The following is an 18,969-nucleotide window of genomic DNA, read 5'->3' on the forward strand; positions in this document are numbered from 1 at the left end:
TCCGCGTCCTGCGTCTATATAAAGGCCCTAAACACGGCCGACACAAATTAGGAGCAAAAGCAAGGACGCTATTTCAAACCAAATCCTTCGCTGTTGACAACCGCATCCCAGAGCACTCGCTGGAACTTCTCCAGAGTTGAATAGCGGTAAAGACCCAGTGTGTTGAAACACGTACGCGCAATCGGATAACGAGGACAGTCATCTCCAAGACAAGCAAGTCGAATGACGAGGCTCGTGGCTCCCATTGCTGGAATTCGGTCGCTGCCAGTAATGAATGTCAGAATCTTGCGCTGCGCTTGCGGTGGTGACTTTTCGAAGAAATCCCAAAACCATCGCACTACGGGAACTGACTCTGGTCGTGGATGAGACCAGTTGTCATACGTGGCCACAGCCCGAAGAGAATTGACGTCGAGTGATTCATCAGACCCGCAGACTAGCAATTCGATCTCTTCTGGTCGGAACAAAGATAAAGCATTTCCACCGCAGACAGTGAAGAAACCGCGTTTGAATGGCTCGAATTGTCGAGACACGGATGTGTCTAGCAGGTATTGGACATAGCAGTCCACGAACTCACGCCGATTGGAATTGGTCACTGGCCGATTCTCACCATTTGCACAGAGTGGCACAGTGACGATCTCACCATAGCGGTCGACCTGGGCAACAAAATCGTAGCAGAATGTTTCCGCAACATTGCCTTCGAATTCCAGAAGACCCCGGAGTCCTTTGGCGAGAGCTGGCCGGTATTCGGCAAGATTTTCTAAAGTGCACTTGAAAGTCGAACGCAAGGAATTAGCCGTTTGCGGCCCGTTGGTATGCGGCGCCGACGACAACAACTTCTTGAATGCAAATGGCGGAAGATCAATATCAAGAATAGTGGAGTTGTAGATGGCGAGTCCCAGAAGAACCCCAACTAAGAAGAATTGCTCAGATGACTCGAAGCAATAGGGATTGAAGTAGCAATACTGCGAATCATCATCGTAGACGAAAAGACCTATCTTGAATTAGCATATCACTCAATTTTGGGAGTGAAAGAAGTTTACCATGATGAGGGTCAAAGACCTCTCGGACCAGCAGAAGGAACCACTCCTTCCGCAGACCTCCAGCGTCGATGCCTTCTTCACCCACGAATTCAATTCGGAGACCCTTTTTGATTTCTTCTTGGCCAGTGCCAACAACTTCACTGACTCCCTTGAGGCTGTCTTCAACCAAGCACTCGCGCCGTACCTTCAATACAAGATACTGGCTAATTGCCTGAGAACTCAGGACACTGTTGAAAAAGGCGTCGCGGGCTCTCACTTCCATTTGACGACGTGCATCATGCTCCATGATGTGGATTTTGGCCCAGATGCTGAGGAGAAATGGATATTGGCAGAACGAAAACTTTGAGCCCTTGGATTCCCAGGTTTCGAAGTCTGCCACCAAATCCGAATAGTCCAGCAGTGTGTTATAGAATGTACTGATTGGAATCATATGACCCTGGCGGGGACCTGGGTTCTTGGGGGCTTCAAGGCTGCGTGGTGTTCCATCAGATTTCCTCGTGGCAGTGGAGATGTTCGCTGTAAAGAATAATGACATGACCCTTGCGGCCGATCTGATCTGCCAGTCCTCGGCGTATATCATGGGCGTCTCGGTCTTTTTGCCAGACTTCTTGTTTGGGGTTCTTCGATTAATAGCAGCATGAAGTTCTGCAGGAGTGTTGCCCGAAGCACTGGAAAAACTCGGGATCAAATCATCTCCGTCTTGAAGATTTCCGGGGCGTTTTCGCCCATGTTGGCGGCTCAAACGGTAAGTGAGAAATCCACCCACAAGTTCTACCAATCGCTCGAAATGCCTAATAGAGAAACGCGAAGCCCAAGAGACGAAATAGTGATGACAGTCATTGGGCAAGTTGGACAGGAGTCCAAGGATTCGTTTGATAAGCCCATAGTGATGATTGGGGCTTTCTGGACGAGAAGGAAGTATAGATGACTCTTTATGTGGAGACTTGCCGTCTCGATCTGCCGATTTGGGATTGTCTTTTGGGTGTGAGGGGCGCCTGGCACCACGAGGCGGCGACGGGCTTGGTGTATTCTGGGGATAAGAGGCAGGTGAAGAGAGAAGAGGATTTGCTAACAAGATGAACAAGAATCTGGTGTCTTCTGGATTTTTCAAAACTCGGCGTGGGCGTTTGAGAAGGTTCTCCGTGGCTTTCAACAGCGTCCGTTGTAAATGTAGACGAGAATCGCTGATTTGTCTCCCAATCAAAGATGGGTCGATAGCTGCCCATCTCTTGGCTCGTATCAAAGCCGCTTCTGAGCGTGTGGGATCAGGCTTTTTGGACTTCCACTGTTCAGCCCAAGAGCTCCCCGCGGACAGAATTGAATGATACCATTGGGCTACTTCGGCCCAATTAATTCTCGGACTTCGGGATGATATCATTCGAGATTTCTGGGGACTCTTTTCTTTGGAATATGTAGGATTTTTGCCTTCAGCTTCAGCCCATTCATTCATCCACCAAGCCGAGTTCTCAGTCAGGTCCCCCAAAAGAAGTGTCTTCGCGTCTGGCTCAAAGACAGGGGCATCATGCGCAGGTTCAGGTATTGCGGTGGTTTCCATCTTCATTCTCGGCGGATTGCCATTACTGGCGGATCGAGCCGACCGAGATGGTGGATATGTGGGGAAAGATTCGTTCAGGCAATCACAGCCTTTGAAAGCAGTAGTGATGATATTCTCTAGCTGCTTGAATACGTATGACTGATTGTCTCGGCTTTGGCAATCCACGTTCGTAGCTTGCGAGCTGTCTTGCGGACGGCTGGCGGATTTTGGAGATGATTGAAGATCTGAATTTGCACGGGCTCTGGCAGGTGTGTCGTTACCCTCCCAGCGAGCGGATTCTGGTGTTAAATGAGCCGACTTCTCCTTTGATGCCGCAAGCCTCCCTCGTTCGCTTGACTGGGAAGCACTACGGCTCCGAGAATCACCAGCATGCGGGGGCGATAGATTCTTTGAGTTAGAGGCATGTGTTTGGGTCGATGGAAGAGCAGGCAATGGTTTGTTCAGTATGTCGTCGTCCAGCGACAACCATGGCCGGTAGCCATTTTCCAATAGGTCATCAAAATACATATTGAGACACCCTCCAATCATACCCCGGGTCTGGTTGGCCGTCAAAGGAACCACTGGAATCATAAGTCAGCCTTTCTGCGTGTGGCATATAGCACAATTAGCATTGACGCTATTACCTTTACTTGCCGACCTAGACGGCCCCCCTGAGATCCATGTGGAGAATTGTCATGGCGACCACCCAAGTTTTTTGTTTCATGGGCATCCGATTCTAGATCTGTGATCATTAAACAGTCGGAGCATCTAAACACCTTCAAGTGTCGTGGCCATCGGACCGTAGCATCGCATGTCTGGCACTTGCCCTCGGCGAGATCATTTGCAGGTCCTCCACGTGCTGCACCCTTTCGAGGACTATTCGACTCGGGTTCCAGAGGGAAGGTTACTTCATCATCATCCGAATCTGAATCCCAATTATTGTGCTTAGCGGCTGCCTTGTCCCGCCTGCGCCCAAATCCGGCGAACGGATTGCTGATCGAGCGGGAATGGCCTCCGTGGTGCGAGTGCTTGGGCACACTACCATTTATTGGAGACATGGTCGGAGCATCGCGAGGCCGAACCGGGAGATTTGGGCTAGTTCCCGGTCCGGAAATTTGGGAAGGGTGTAGAGGAATGGCGGCTGTACCAGAAGTCGAGCTCGGAGGGATGGGCAGATGACGTTCAAATCGGGACGGCATAGAGGTATATCAACTCGATGAATCTAGATTCCACGACCTGATTTAACCTCTCCAATATGAGTTCCAGCTCGTGGAGCTTGTTTCTTTTGCCGGACACATGCGAATATATCGCGGGGAACGGAGTGGGAGGCAGTCGAGTAAAGCGAGCTTTGCTTCTTTGTTTGATCAAGGGAAAGAACACGTTGGTCTGTTGCAGGGATGAGCAGTCAGTAATCGAGTCAAGTTCCCCCAAATAAAGAACTTTCTCACCTCGGAATCTCAAGGAAGAGTGATGGAGTGTTATGGCAGCATCTCATAGTCCGTGGACGGATTGGGAAAGTGGCCGGGGGAAGGAAGTAGGTTGAGCCTCAGGCAGCACATACCTATTTTTGGATTACCCACCTACCTAATATGTATAGCACCTGGGCAGCCCACACATCTATTTATGTGAGACACGATATCCTTGTTTCCCAAGAATCACCAAGAGACATGATTGATTGGCTTCAGTAATTCCTCACGATAGACTATCTGCTTTAGCTTCCCGCCACACCTTGTACTAGGTGTTACTAGCGAGTACAACGATCCGCCAAGGCACGCTACCCACATGTACCATTCAACACCTGTTTGGCTCGAGGCCAGCGGGATGACACTAAAGCCGCGGTAACCTTGGAACCAGTCACGAGAATTAGTTACATATCTATAGGTTCAAGCCTTGTGGAGTACTCCGTGTGGACCCTAAGCCGTGTCTACGCGGTCTACAGTACCAATGGTATGGAGTTGAACCAGTCATACTTCGTTAATAGGGGAATTGAAAATAGAACAAGATGGCTTTTTGGCTAACAACAGAACCGGCTTGCCTGGATTAAAGTTGAGCCCAGCGTGGATAACACTGTCTGGGAAAGAAGTGTTTGTATAAATGACCACATGCCGTAACCAACATTTTCCAACCGAAACCACTGGCTAAGTGCACTATCGCACTTAACGGTAACGCCAGTAGCTCTGGGTGTTCTGGCGCTTCCAGGTGTGGCGGCGACCAGCCTTGGTGTTGTTGTAGCGGTGACCCTTGTTCATACCGCGGGACTTCTTGCCGGTAGCGGTAAGACCACGAGACTCGCGGTGCTAAAAAGGAAAAATCATCAGCAAAGTTCTGGAGGACCACAATCTGGTTCAGAGGTAAACTAACCTTGTGAACGGGGGCGCAGATCCAGTTGATGCGAGCATCACGACGGATGGCCTTGTGCTGGGGGTCGACAAGGATAACCTCGTAGTACTTGTAGGTGGAATCCTGGTTGATCCAGTAGGAGTTCAGGACGCGCAAGTTAGCAGCGCGGCGGCCAACACGCTCCTCAGCGGTGGACTTAAGAGAACGCTGGTACTTGAGCTGGTTGACTCCGTGGTTGGTGGGCTTGCCTGTTCACACAATCGTACATTAGTCCAAGAGCTCTCCGATTACCACAGATATCCATGGAAATCCGTCCGGAATAGACATGTTCGTACCGTAAGTGGCACCCTTGGGGACAGGGCGTTTGCGGCCACCGCGGCGGACACGGGCGCGGTAGATAACGTAACCCTGCTTGGCCTTGTAACCGAGACGACGGGCCTTATCGGGGCGCGAGGGGCGCGAGGCACGGTGGATGACGTTCAGCTGGCGGAGCTATATTATGCACTCTCAGCAAAGTTCAACGAGTGTATAGCAAGACACATGAAGCCCTGGAAGGGTTTTCTTGCGTGCCACAATCATTTCCGCCGAATGACTTTTGTTCGAGCCGCCTAGCAATACCACAAAAACGGCATATCCTAAGGCAACGCACACGAGTGCTCGGCGGAGATGTTAGGCAATCGAGGGGCGAAGGGTTTTATCTCACCTCCCAGCATCGGACGCGCAGCAGGAAGCGAATCACATCGGACTGCTTCTTCTTTTGGATTTCTTCCACGTACTTGAGGGCACCCATCTGGACGGTTGAAAGTCAGAGAAATGCACTGACGATGAAAATTGGATGGAATCGAGTGATGAGAGATGGTAAACGTACCTTGTCGGCTTCACGAGGTCGTCGGTTGTCGTTGTCGCGAAAAGTTCGAGGAAGAAAACGTCTGGAGGCAGAGGTTGTGTGTGGGACGCTAACGATTAGCGAGTTGACCCACCCGGCCAATCAAAATGCAGGTGGATCTTGTGCCTGAAAGACCAGGTGTCGATCTTGATTTTCACGCTGAGGTCTCTAAATTGATGTGCAAAATGTCTGATAGATTGGCTTACTGTGGATTACTATGAATTTTCTCGCCACTGCTCATGAATGAAAAAAATTTTCATCCGCAGAGGTCAGGTATGATTATTGGACCACCCTTTACTGTTCTATGGTCTACCTAGAGCAACCGGATCCCCTTGTTACATCGATGTACACCCTCTGCTAGGGGGAATTTTTACGGGAATCAACGAATATGTATTTGGTTTTTTGCTCTTGATTATCTGGTTTTGCAGGTATTTCTACCCGCTCAATGTCACCGTCACAAAATACTACAGAAATTTACAAAAAAAAAAAAAAACACCTTTCCAATGCGATCGCCAAACCACACGCTCGTAAAATGCAAACAATGAACTTCGCTCCCTCCAACGCTGGCAATAAACGCTTGAACACTCCGTAAGGCATAACTTCACATAGTACAAATTCAACACGCAAGTAAAAAGCAAACAAGAGTAGTCTCGTGTGGAGCCTTTGTCAAGAGCGCCTTGAGAGATGCTCTTGTTGAACCATTTCATTAGTCACCGAGATATAGAATGAACCCGGTGGCAAGACGCTCTTCTTGCATAGTGGACAAAGACAGCTATTTTGTGTCAGGAATGGGTCGATGCATTCTGAGTCAAATATGTGACCACATGGCAGTTCGCGGACCACAGATGACCCAGCAACAAAATCGTCGATGCAAATAGCGCAGGTTGTTTGGGTATGGCTCAGACGGTACTTGCTTCGACAAGATTCTTTTGAGTCAGGCTTTATCACTGCTGCTTCAGGCTTTCGAGGACCGGTAGCTCCACGAGACTGATCGTCTTTGTTCGGTGACGACGGTCTGGTATTTTCACCAGAATCAAGTTCGGTTGGATTTGCCGACCCGTTTTCTTCTGGAAGCAGTGCTTCTTTGGGTGCATCAATCCGAAGATATGTATAGCATGGCATTTTGTCGACTACCTCTTGAGGAGCCTTCATTTGGTTCAATGCCAATGCTTCAAGGTCGACCTCGCCTTCATTGACCCGTCTTTGAAATTCAACCCGCCTCTTACGTAGAACAAGTCGATAGACGATGATAAGAACGAGACTCAGCATAATGATAGTTCCTGCAATTGCAAGCACAAAGCTCCAAAGACTCGGCATCCCCCGGATTTTTGATCTGCGATATGTGAGAATATACTTCGATGACAACGGAAATTTTATGACCTACCATTCTCAATCCTGGCAAACAACCGCTGATTCTCCGACTGCATGGCAAATCCCTCGGTCGAACTGTCTCTCTTGGTGCCGACTGTGTTGTCTGAATACCACGAGAGATCATTGATCAATGAGATTCCCGCTGGGCCGGGGATAGCATAGACTGGGTAATGGTTGTCCACCCTCCATTCTTCTTCCTTATCGATGGTCCAAAGTGAGCTATTCGAATCAGGGGGTATCTCTGTGTCGTTACTTGACGGCTGGAAAAAGATCATAGCCTGCGTCCCGACTTTTTGAGCGGCGTCTAAGAACGACAGAGAACATTCGGCGGACACCCATGGAGCGAGGCCAACGAGGGGATACCCGAAGTCCGACACATCCTCATATCGGGTCACATTCGATGGCACAGATGAATCGGTGATTTTGTAGCATGGATCGTGGGGCTCTAGACTCGGTACGAACAGAATGCCTGACACCAATCCGGTGTCCGGAAGGCCGTTGCTTGATATAGTCTGAACCTTGCGATCTAAAACAAAACGATAGGCGACATTCTCCTGCGTAATAAGTCACGTTAGTATTGGTCTCAAGAATGAGTTAAACGAAAAGGGCATTCTTACTTCGACAGATGAGGTAGAATTGGAAGCTTGCCCTGGCCCTGCCCAAAGTGTAGCCACTGGACGCACCGAAAGATCTGGTGCGCTAGAGATGGTAGCACCTGACATTATGCTGGAGACTGCCCAGGCAGTCAAGTGAGGTGAAGATGAGCCTTGAGTGAAGCAAGTAAATGGAGTGAAGCAAGTGGAAGAAGCACTGGAAGTTTAGATGGAGGAGACCAGTGAGAAAGGCGTGCGCATGGTACTTGAGAGACAGTAGTTGAAATGAAGGGGAAAAAAATCCCTCACGACAAAATGGCAACTACTACGATTTAAGAAAAGTCAGTGAAAGTCCTCATAACCGTAGTTTCCCCATTGCTAATTGAAGCTCTGCAGCGGAAGAATGCGAGAGTTAATCGGGACCGTCACAGGAATGTAAAGAAGGCTGATTCCAACCACGAGGCAAGAGGCAAAACGTCTTGTCTACAAGTCCCTTCAGTTTCAGATTTCGATGAAATCTCCGAGAACGAGACAAAATGGCCGAGCGTGGTCTATACCTCGCTTTGGGGATGACCGTTTGCGGGAGACGTTTGTGGAGATGATCGTCACAGGCATCTTTCCCATGTCCCAGTAGGCTTTCCATTTTGACCCTAAGTGAATTCGGCGAGATCAAGTTAAAAATAGGACATCTGAAATCCTCGTTTGCATTTCCTTAGATGGGTAATGATTTTGGGCGGTGGTCACTTGGAGATTCCTCCCTCAGAGCCCGATCGGAGTAGCCGCCGGGGTTCTCCGCAGGAATGTCAGAAGTATAAGGATGTGAAGCTGCGTATCAGTCTTCAACACTAGCCACATTTCACATTTTTGGGCATTAGATCATGTGTGAGACTTCAGTTTGTAGCGGTCAAGGCCAGAACAATCTTTTCAATGGCGTGAAGTGATCATCGAATCGCGTTATGGCCATGCCGGTGCCCACGTAGGACAAAGTCGAAGGGGTGCACGTGATGATAAAGATAATATCGTCATCACGTGCATCCATGCGCGGGTTGATCGACCGCCAGCGACCGCCAACCATTGTCACCTCTTGCAAGTCATAATTCATCCGTGATCGAGAGGATCTCTTGCTCTATATCTGCTTCAGCTCGTGATCAGGCACTTCGAGGGATAGTGAACCTCATTTGATTCTTCTTCGCTTTCAGTGACCAATGACAGCATGTGTCGGTCCAGTTCCATTCACATCTCCTAGGATTCTCTCTGTCGACCGATTTCTCTTTTTCTCTTTGGCGTATTAGTCATTTCATCTCTTCTTCCCTCGTCCGATCATCGGTCTGAACAAACAACATGCCCGCTGCATACAAAGGCAAGGGCAAAGGCCGCGATGCGCGCCAGTCGCGTAGCCGCAATACTACCCCATCCAGCGCTAGTGCTCCCGCTATCCCATCACTGCCCGTACAAAGCTACCTGGAGAACGATGTCACCAAGCACATTGATCAAGCTAGTTTGCAGTACTCCGATGTGTTGGACTTGGTGTCCGCGCAGAGCATTCCAGATTCGAAAACACTGGAGACCTTGGTGGAGCATCTCAAGAGTCTCAGTGACATGGCCGATAACCGGGGCGAAGTTTGCAACGCTGGAATGCGAGAGATGTCTCAAAAGCGCAAGGAAGTGGAAGACCAGGAGCTTGACCGCGAAGTCCAAAACCGTGCTAAGTTGAAGCGTGAAACGGAAGAGGATGACGATATTCATAAGGGCGGGAAGCTAAAGAAGCGGAAAGAGCGCGCAAGTGCAAAGGAGGAGAGACCATTAAATCATGGGGCCCACGAGGTAGCCCGCCAGGATGGAGCTGAGACTAAGGTTGAGGGAGGTACGAGATTCAACTTCCCACCCTTTGTTTTTACCGACCCATCTCCACAACTCTGACCTTCTTTCACTTTCCCCACTGTTTAACTTTCACTAATCATCCCCAGCGGCTTCTCCAGCATCGAAGAACTCTAAGAATGCGGTATCAGATGAAAGCTCTTCGCTTTCACCTCCATCGATGATGTCTCCCAACGGCACGACCACTGCTGGCGAAGGTCCTCCCCCGGCACCCCCGGGTCTGAGACCAGTGCTGATTCCCACCAACCCGAGCCCCAACCTGCCATTCCTCAAGTGCAAATCTTCGGCGAGAATCCGCTGAAATATGACGACCCGACCGTTTACAACATTCGAGATGTTCTTCCAGACATGACCGACGATGAAAAGAAAGAGATTTACAGCGTTGCCCGGTTCCCCAAGTCCGATCTTGCCCACATGGCTGCTGGTGTAGCTCCCGACAAGGACTTCAGCAACGCCAAACCTTCCAATCAAGTCAGCGCCAATACTTTCCAGACTTACATTGAGCCGTACGTTCGGCCGCTTACCGAGGAGGACATCGCTTGGTTAAAAGAACGGGTCAGTCAATCGCAATTATTTCCATACACCGCAAGCTCACATGTTACAGGGTGATCGCACTACTCCATTCATCATGCCCCGCCGCGGAAAGAAAAGCTATCGTCAGATTTGGGCCGAAGAGGATGGGGTTTCTTACGACTCGAGTCAGGATGACAAGGACCAGCTACCTCTGAATCAAGGCCGTGGCAGCATTGAGCAGCTGACCGATGATAAAACGGAAACGAACGAAGTCTCGGTTGGACCCCTTCTCAGCCGACTCTGCTCTCTCCTTCGTTACGAGCACCGTACCTTCCCCGAAGATACCAACCCAACTACAAACGGCGACACTTCTAGCGTGGGTGGCCTGGGTGGAGATGCAATGGACATCGACCAACCTAATGGTGATAAGGAGACCAAGAGCGAACCCAAACCCCTGCCTGCTGCCACTACCTTCCGCGACGCAGATCCAAACGACTTTAAGACATCGGTCGCAAAGCTGGATCACGCCCAGCTTGATGAACGCGCTAAAGCGGAACTGCGATACATAGGTTTCCTCGGTGCAGATGATAATCCGGACTATGACGCTCACTATGATGATGAGGTCGCTGAGCGACTCCGCCTACTCCAAAGCGAGCTCAAGAAACAAATCGTCACCAACAATGCGCGCAAAGCTCGCATCCTAAAGATTGCCCAAGAGCACATGGCCATGCTCGAGTTCACTACCATCCAAGACGACCTTGACTCCCAGGTCCAACAGGCCTATCTCAAGCGCACCCGTACTATGGGCAAGAGCAAGAAGGGCGCCCAGGCTAAACACCGACCTGGTGGTGCAGGTGGCGGCAGTCATGTCGCCGGTGCCGCGGGCGTTTCCCGTCCAGCTGTCGGAGACGCTGCTAAGATCGTCATGGACCGTCGTCGTCGCTGGAATGAAGCTTTCTTGCCTATATTTGAGGATATCAAGACCACTATTCCTTCCGAAGGAGAGTCCATCTTCGACCCAGAGGTCATGGCTGAGTACGAGAAGGCTGAGCTTGAGAACTGGGACGAGGAATAAATCCTCGCTTACTATCTCTCCTCCCTTACAGCCGGTCTTCGCTCTTGGCTGATCATCTTCTATGTCAATGCTGCTTGGCAGCTACCTCAAATCCCTTGTTTTGATAATTTTCCGCACGATACGATACGAATTGCATGATGGACTGGCGTGGCGTTAGCGGATACCTTTTTGTTCCCTGTTTCAATTCACAAGATGTGGAAATTCCGTCATGATTTGTCTGCGGATCTGAAGATACACTGGATCTTCCTACAGCATCATGTATCTACCTAGGTAGCTTGTTAGATATGACTACCTACCTATGTCCGCGTATTCTTATTTTTTTCTAGCTGTAACCTCGAGTTCCAAGCTTTGAATGAAACAAATTCTCCAATTATTTTATTCCCGGTAGCACTGGTGATATATCTACTTAAGTACTCCATACCATTTAAACGCCATAACCACCAAAATAGGGTATCGATGAAACATCAAATAACAAAAAAATGAAGCATCCCCAGCACCAATATCCCACCCAACTCACCTATGAAGAATCAACACCTCCCAAGGATACCTCTTCAACCTCGCCGTCAACTCCCTCTCACTCATTTCCAACTCCGTGCAAATCTGATCAAAACAATGCGTCCCATCAAGATACTTCCCAAGAACCTCATCCCCAATATCATCCTCCTCTTCCCAAAACGTCGACGGCGCACCACTCCCATTCCCGCCCCGACTCCCACTCATCAACGACCCCGTTCGCTCGCGACTAGACTCCCGCCTAGAAGCAACTGCCGAGATAGACGCTTCCTCCCCAACACTGGAAACAGCATACGGCGTATTCGACCCCGTTGTCGCGCGCGACGACTGCCCCGTCGGCGTGAATGATGACGACCGCGGGACCTGCGCCGGCTGACCCGTCGCAAAAGCGTATTTATGTACCCGGTACAGGAAACCTTTGATCACGCCGAAGGTGATGAATCGTCTGATGTCGATATTGGCTAGAGATCGGCTGTGTGCGGCGTACCATTGCTTCACGCTCTGGCCTTGTTTGAGACTTGCATAGAGCTCGACTAGCGCGACGCCATCGACGACTGCTGGTTTGTGGAGTGAGTTGGTTGGTTCTGTGGGGCTGGAAGGGGTTTCTTCGGCGCCGAGGAGGGGCCAGATTTCCTCGGCGTCGAAGCGGGATTCTTCCCGCGTTAGGCTGGGGGTCGGGCCCAGGAGAGAGCTTGAGAGTGGGGCTGTTCCGGTGCTGCTGTTTGTGCTGCCGTTGACGCTTGGGCTGGGTGCTAGGTTTGCTGGGAGGGGTGAAGAGGGACCAACTGTTGGGTGTGGTGCGAAGCGGAGGTTCACGTAACGGGCACATTCTAGTTGCATTGCCTCGTCGGAGCCTATTGTGTAGCTGAATTGAGCGGTTGGGGCGTAAATTGAGGAGAAGGAGAAGATATCAAGAATGAACAGGCAGCCGTAGTAAAGGAGATGGCGAAGGGCACGGCAGGTGAGGTTGAAGTCTGTATCTGCTAGAATGGAAATGATGCGGACGCTATTAACACCGTTGATGTGTGGTACAATCTGGTAATGGTCAACTTAGGTTCATAGTCATTTCGTAGTATCTTCGTTCACTCACCCTTTGCAAGGTCAAGTCCCAATTTTCATCCATAAAGGCCTGGTATCGCAACGTGAAGAGCGGGACTTGCCAGGCCTTGACAATCGGGGGAGAGGGGTATATCGGGAAAAGCTTGATGTTGAGAGTATTCAGCTCGTCTGTAGATGATTGTCAGCAGCGAAAATACGCCAAATAGGGTCCTCCGACATACCAATAGGAATCATGCACTCGCAATAATTGTTCAAGTCCTCCATCAACATCTCACAGAGACTGTACACCTTTCCCTCCCCGCTCTTTGAGAAATCGCGAGACAAGAAGCCATTCTGTTCTTCTAGTCCGTGCATGAGGTCTGCGAGCTTCTGTACCACGCTCTTATATGTGCTGAAATCGTCCTCCTCGGCGAGGACTATACAGAAGTTGAAGATAAATTCATTGCGATCGTAGCGCACTGACTTCATGCAAATTGGGTAGCCCAGGATACGATAGCCATTTGTGCAGACTTGTAGAAGGTTTCCGCAGAGCTCCTGGCGGGGAATCACGAAGAAGGAGACGTCTGAAAAGATGAGAAACGGTGGTTGTGAGGGCGCGGTAGGAGAGGGGACGATAGCTCCGTCAGGGACTTGATGAACGACCTTGGGTCCTACAAAGCAATATTTATTAGCAAATCGAGGGCTTGTCAAGCAATTCAAGGCCCTTACCCTCTATCGTATCGAACTTGCTGTAGAAGATTGCCTTGATCATGGTGGAAATGCGATTGAGTTGAAAGGAATGCGATTGTGAATATAAACCAAATAGATGAGCTCAATCTAAAGCATCTTAGTGCATTAAACAAGTCCCATCCGAAAACACAATGGCTGCAGCGGGGTACATGTTCGTGGACAAGCTGTTTGTGAATGGAGATCAACTGCGGAGCGGGGAGGTCGGAGCGGAGAGCTTATCGGGTGTTTGCTGGGTTTGCACCTCCTGCTTTATATTGGAGTATAGCACAGAGCACAATCATTGTCAAGCATAACTGATATTTCAAAGATATAATTCTCAAGTTAGGATAGCTTTTGCCATTTACTGCAAATCTCACAGTCGCCACATTATTGAATATGGATGTATGAATATCACCTGGGCACTCCCGGCAAGGCAAATGAAACAGAAAAAGAAAACAAGCGTGACGACAAGAATATGAGGGTATTAGAGTGAACGAGATAGGACACAACGAGATCTAAGTGTAAGCACGAGACTCTTCTGGGCAAGGCGGAAATAGAGTAATGGATATAAATGGAAGAAGAACAAAAGCAAGGAAAACCCCGAGAAGAAGGAGCCAGTCCACTTCAGACAATGCAAGAGAGGTAAGATGCGCCGTAAAAAATGCAAACACGAACCATAGCAGAACCTCAAGTATGAGTATGACAGTCGGGTAACGAGTATTCAGTCACTGGGCCGTGCCGGAGGCATGGCTGGAGCTAGAGGGGAGAGCTGGGCTTGCTGCCAGGATACTGTCTGGCACAGTGAACAAGGCCGCCCTGGTGATCACACGAGCCGCACCGCGACCCCGTGGAATTCGCACATTGTCGGCAACGAGAGTCAAGGGCTGGTTCGCACGGATAGCATGTACCATCTCGCCGAAACCGCCACGCTCTCCAGCCTCCTTTAGCCATTGTTCCCAGTCCTCGTCTAGCGGTACATCCGTGCCCTGGTCACGAGCGGCCATCGCAGCAAGAATCCGGGTGTTCAGGGCGACTCCGCAGCTCTCCATTTCCTCATCGCTGAATTCCTCTTCGATTTCATGCTCCTCGGCGGCGGAGCGGTAGCTGGAAGCACGAGAAGTCGCGCGGACAGTGCCATTGCTTTGGGTCTCGATGATGAGCTCATCTTCCTCTTCTGTCCCGCAGAAGTCGAAGTCGTCGTAATGGATCTCGATTGAGGGAGCGGGTTGGGGGGATGCCGGTCGGATGGAATGAGCTGTGGTGTCCCGCACACTGACCCCTTCTTCTGCCTCGTACCGCTGACGCGCAGACTTGGTGCCTTCCCACCGACAGAGATCTCCGATCTCTTCTGCTGTCAAACCAAGCTCGTCAAAGGTCCGGAACAGTCTGCGGTGCCATGGGAAACGACTCAGTCGCATGCGATGCGGTCCATACGAATAATCCAGCCCCGGGTATTGTGCTTCGATGCAGTCTAGCGAGCCGTAGAAAAGCGATGTTTCGACCCGGACTTCGGGAACGAGGTTTCGGGTGATATGAGCGGCAAACGACCCTGGCTCGTTTGTGCGAGGTCGAGGAAAGGTGGCGTTATACACGATCTGGGCCACGGATGGTTTACGCATGGTGAGAGCCGGGTTGGAGGAGAGGAGAAATCGAACGGAACAAGAGGTATTAAAGGAGCAAGGTCGTCCCAGACTCCTTGGAATGCGCAAATTCAGCACTCAGGATATCCAGGGTCCCCCTTGCCCTTGGTCAAATTCCCGTTGGTCTTCGGAGGTGTCTGGCAGTGGGGGACGCTAAAGGGCGCGTACTCAATATTTCCCATATAAACGGACTTCAACAAGCTACCTGGATCCCTAGATCATCCAGGTCAATGGATACAGAATATTAAGAAGAGATGGTCCCGATCAGATGCCCAGCTGACGTTTCGGCTCTTTGACCCTTGGGGAATTGAAGGTCTCACAGGCCGCCCATTGAAAATGCGAGCTAACTGCGACCTAAGTGCGACCTAGGTATGAGATAGGTGTGAGATAGGTGCAAAAGGGGTGGGAAAAAGCTAAGGAAAAAAAAAGAACAGATCTAGAACAGAAGGAAAGATTTAGGGAACTCTCCAGGGCTCCGCCTTATAAAGGTTGTAGTACCTAAGGTATGCGTTGGCATGGCCACTATGCACGGCCAGCTGTTAACACCGGGGCGAAGACCTTAGACGCCATTGTTTAGTATGTTCGCATATTACCCTGGTTCGTCAAATCATAATAGGGAGATTGTAGCCAATGAACGATTTTAACATCACGAACACGTTTTTCATGCTTTTTCATGCTTTTTCATGTCTTTCTATTGGCCTTTTTATTGGCCTTTTGGTGTACTCCCACGTCACGTGCGTACAACAGGCGTAACCAGGTCCAGCGCATCTTCAACTTGACATGAGTGACATGTACAACTACACCGTCTGACCTCAGCTCCCAGAAATTGCGATGTCGACCTTTGATGGCATCGTAGAAGGTAAGCCCCATCACTCTCACGTCATGTCCGTGCTAATCATCCAACAGAGTTCCCGGATATTCGCAGTGAGCCTCATCTATGAGTCCAAAACGGATTTACCCTGGCTAAAAGAAAAATGCAGTTGACTACTTTCGGAAATCCCCCGAGAAGCCTGCGCCATTAGCCTGTTTTCTCAGTCATGTGCATAGTGATCATCTCCAGGGCCTGGAGTCCTTTCGGGCACCGTTCATCTACTGCTCTCCGGCCACACGAGAAGTATGCCAATGTTTATGCTGCCCAGGGAATACCCAAATGATAATTAGACTGACCAATGTAGCTTCTCCTCCGTATTGAGAAATATCCCCACCGGATGAACTTTAATAAAGGTATTTTGGAGTCACGGCGGCTGCATTATAAGCATCTTGCAAAGCTTCTGGTTAGTATCATGTTTTAAACTATCTAGGTAGTGTTGAACAAACGCTCATCCAGCACAGCGCCCAATTCCCTTGAATAGCCCAACGGAGATTGAACTCACGCCCCGACGTCGTATCAGGGTGACATTGTTTGATGCCAATCATTGCACAGGGGCTGTGATGTTTCTGATTGAAGGCGATGGAAAGGTAATCATCTACACAGGTGACATCCGAGGTGACTTGATTGTAGCCAAACTTGCTTGAGCTGCTGGCTAATCTCCTCCAGCTGAGACGTGGTGGGTGAGTAGCTTGGTCCGTCATCCAATCTTGATACCATATACTCTGGGCCGGAAACGACTCGATAAGTTATATCTGGACACAACATTTGCAAGTGCGACAAATCCATTTCGCGAGTTCCCTTCCAAGGCGGAGGGACTGGCAGAGTTGCTAGCAAAAGTTCAGGCATATCCTGATGATACAGTCTTCTACTTCCGTGCATGGACCTTTGGCTACGAGGATGTATGGATTGCGCTCTCGGCAGCCTTGAACACCAAGGTGATGACTCCCACGCAACTCATATATACTATTTTCTAACGGTAACATCAGGTCCATGTGGATCGCTATCAGATGGGACTGTATCGGTCCTTGATCCAGACTCAGGGTAACAAAGGAGTTAGCGAAGCACCTGTTCTCTGTGGCTTTGAGCTGGGAAACAGAGCTATAACCGGCTGTCTGAGCAATAATATCTCAAATCGAGTTCATAGCTGTGAACCTGGAACATCATGCCCCACAGCTCGAGGAGCCAACACAGTCTACATCGTGCCGATCGTAAATCGCACAACGGGCGGTACAGAGATCCCCGAGATCGGTGCGGGTGGTGGAATTGGGGATCTGTACCAGACACATGAACTCGAGCTGCCAGATGAGTCGGCGCTGGCCGAGCTGGAAAAGCTGTGTTTCCAGCACATCCAGGACAAACAGACGCTGTCCCAGATGCGAGGTGCTTTACTGGATGCATTTCGGTCCAAAAAGAGAGCACTCTCACTTGATACATACGGTGTGAAGGATGAGGGCGAAATTCCGTTGAAAAACCTGGTGACTGCTCTAAGTCATGGCCCATCAGAGGTATCTGGCGGGTCCATCCCGGACCTACCTAACACGATAGTAAGCGTCACTGCAATTTCTTTCGCTGATCTTTTCTAACGGAATTATAGCGCTTTCCATATTCAAGACATTCCTCTTATTCCGAACTCTGTGAGCTTGTAGCGGCCTTTCGTCCCAAGGACATTCACCCTTGCACCGTGGATCCAAAAACTTGGAACGAAGATGTCTCGATCAATCGTTTATTTGGTCACCTTTGTTCAGGGCACAGCTTTTCACACGACACTCATATGCGCTCAACTGTAGCGAATGATGTTGACGATGAGGAAACTTTGCGGGCGAGAAAACGGCCCCGTTATGATATGGATATGGACCTTTCCACGCAGTCCACACAAGGAACCAGTAGCGGGGTTGAAGAATTCAGTCTCGGTGCCGCTGATGCAACTCAGAACCTTGATATAAAACAGGACGCCCCGAACCAATCCGAACAGGCGGCCAGAATCAAACGCAACGAAATCCGCCGAGCACACCGCTATCTCCAAGAACATGCAGAGCCTAGGCTCTTCCAATTGAATCCTATCCCATCTACGTGGCCAACAGAAGAAGAAGACAGGTTTGATCCAGCCAATGACGAAGGGAGAGAAGAGGTCACGCTCATCTCTGACCAACCAGATTCGAACTCTTCGGCTACAATATCCCGACTCAGATCCGCGCCAACCAGGTCGGCGATAACCATTGACCTAACTGGCGACGGAGCCGCATCTCCGTGTCCAATCATCCAACATGCAGACAGTCAACATACAGATCCACTCGCACTATCTATTTCCGAGTCAGCATTTGACTCCCCGGATCGGGAACCCGTAGTTGATGAACTACAAACCCCAGAGCAAGGACAAGACAGTATGAGTCGCTCGCGCCGGGCGCGTATTGCTGCTTACCTGGCTGCACGAGAAGATACCTACTCTGCGTGGACGGATGTTTCACTTGTGTCGGCTGGTGATAATCATGCTGAGGAGGAGATCGAGCTATAGACTTGGCCTTTCCTTGTTCACACTGGCAAGCAGATTGATCGATTCTTCTATTCTATTTCTTTTTCTAGTTTCACTATGATACCCCTTTATATGATCTTTTTATGAATTCGACGGTCTACTGCTTTCCCAATGAGACTATTTCTCAAAGCCTGAAGTTTAAGTTCGTCTTGAGTGCCCCTTGTCTTGATAGGTATGCGCCATGTCCTGGAAAGAGATCCAGGAGTCGAATCACTATGATAGGTATCAATGATATGTTCGATATCTGTATCTCGTATCGAGAGGAAAGAACCAAACATAACAATGGCCTTGCCAGGGAGTTGATCACGAATACAACATTTAACAAAGCCCTGGTGGGTTCCACAGGGGCATTGTATACACCTATCTCCTCTGTTCTTTGTATACTATCTACTACTTCCAAACTTAGAGATCCCCAAGC

At 49.9% G+C, this 18,969-nt stretch overlaps 7 protein-coding genes across 7 annotated transcripts; 2 read left to right on the forward strand and 5 right to left on the reverse strand.

The window, feature by feature from the left end:
• Nucleotides 1–68: 68 nt before the first annotated feature.
• On the reverse strand, nt 69–3,773 carry N7457_003604 (HECT-type E3 ubiquitin-protein ligase; the record flags this gene model as incomplete). Its single annotated transcript, XM_057174649.1, has 3 exons — nt 69–991; nt 1,041–3,155; nt 3,233–3,773. The coding sequence occupies 3 exons, from the start codon at nt 3,771–3,773 to the stop codon at nt 69–71; spliced, it is 3,579 nt and encodes a 1,192-aa protein (XP_057034800.1).
• Nucleotides 3,774–4,730: 957 nt separating this feature from the next.
• N7457_003605 (60S ribosomal protein eL15) lies at nt 4,731–5,704 on the reverse strand (the record flags this gene model as incomplete). Its single annotated transcript, XM_057174650.1, has 4 exons — nt 4,731–4,871; nt 4,936–5,162; nt 5,250–5,406; nt 5,618–5,704. 4 exons carry the CDS (start codon nt 5,702–5,704, stop codon nt 4,731–4,733), a joined length of 612 nt encoding a protein of 203 aa, XP_057034801.1.
• Nucleotides 5,705–6,506: 802 nt separating this feature from the next.
• N7457_003606 (uncharacterized protein) lies at nt 6,507–7,893 on the reverse strand (the record flags this gene model as incomplete). The annotated part of the gene is made up of 4 exons (XM_057174651.1): nt 6,507–6,572; nt 6,641–7,080; nt 7,185–7,725; nt 7,789–7,893. The coding sequence occupies 4 exons, from the start codon at nt 7,891–7,893 to the stop codon at nt 6,507–6,509; spliced, it is 1,152 nt and encodes a 383-aa protein (XP_057034802.1).
• A 1,212-nt stretch (nt 7,894–9,105) lies between these two features.
• N7457_003607 (histone acetyltransferase NGG1) lies at nt 9,106–11,230 on the forward strand (the record flags this gene model as incomplete). The annotated part of the gene is given in 4 exon segments (XM_057174652.1): nt 9,106–9,628; nt 9,732–9,766; nt 9,781–10,197; nt 10,247–11,230. 4 exon segments carry the CDS (start codon nt 9,106–9,108, stop codon nt 11,228–11,230), a joined length of 1,959 nt encoding a protein of 652 aa, XP_057034803.1.
• A 513-nt stretch (nt 11,231–11,743) lies between these two features.
• N7457_003608 (nitrogen permease regulating protein NPR2) lies at nt 11,744–13,553 on the reverse strand (the record flags this gene model as incomplete). Its single annotated transcript, XM_057174653.1, has 4 exons — nt 11,744–12,778; nt 12,834–12,970; nt 13,024–13,452; nt 13,511–13,553. The coding sequence occupies 4 exons, from the start codon at nt 13,551–13,553 to the stop codon at nt 11,744–11,746; spliced, it is 1,644 nt and encodes a 547-aa protein (XP_057034804.1).
• A 682-nt stretch (nt 13,554–14,235) lies between these two features.
• On the reverse strand, nt 14,236–15,129 carry N7457_003609 (uncharacterized protein; the record flags this gene model as incomplete). The annotated part of the gene is made up of 1 exon (XM_057174654.1): nt 14,236–15,129. The coding sequence occupies one exon, from the start codon at nt 15,127–15,129 to the stop codon at nt 14,236–14,238; it is 894 nt and encodes a 297-aa protein (XP_057034805.1).
• An 852-nt stretch (nt 15,130–15,981) lies between these two features.
• On the forward strand, nt 15,982–18,533 carry N7457_003610 (uncharacterized protein; the record flags this gene model as incomplete). Its single annotated transcript, XM_057174655.1, has 8 exons — nt 15,982–16,009; nt 16,057–16,074; nt 16,131–16,264; nt 16,326–16,424; nt 16,483–16,636; nt 16,688–16,956; nt 17,008–17,565; nt 17,616–18,533. The coding sequence occupies 8 exons, from the start codon at nt 15,982–15,984 to the stop codon at nt 18,531–18,533; spliced, it is 2,178 nt and encodes a 725-aa protein (XP_057034806.1).
• Between the last annotated feature and the right edge of the window lie 436 nt (nt 18,534–18,969).

This window comes from Penicillium paradoxum (genome assembly GCF_028828445.1).
Source record: "Penicillium paradoxum strain IBT 22861 chromosome Unknown utg000003l_segment0_segment0, whole genome shotgun sequence".
Taxonomy (NCBI): domain Eukaryota; kingdom Fungi; phylum Ascomycota; class Eurotiomycetes; order Eurotiales; family Aspergillaceae; genus Penicillium; species Penicillium paradoxum.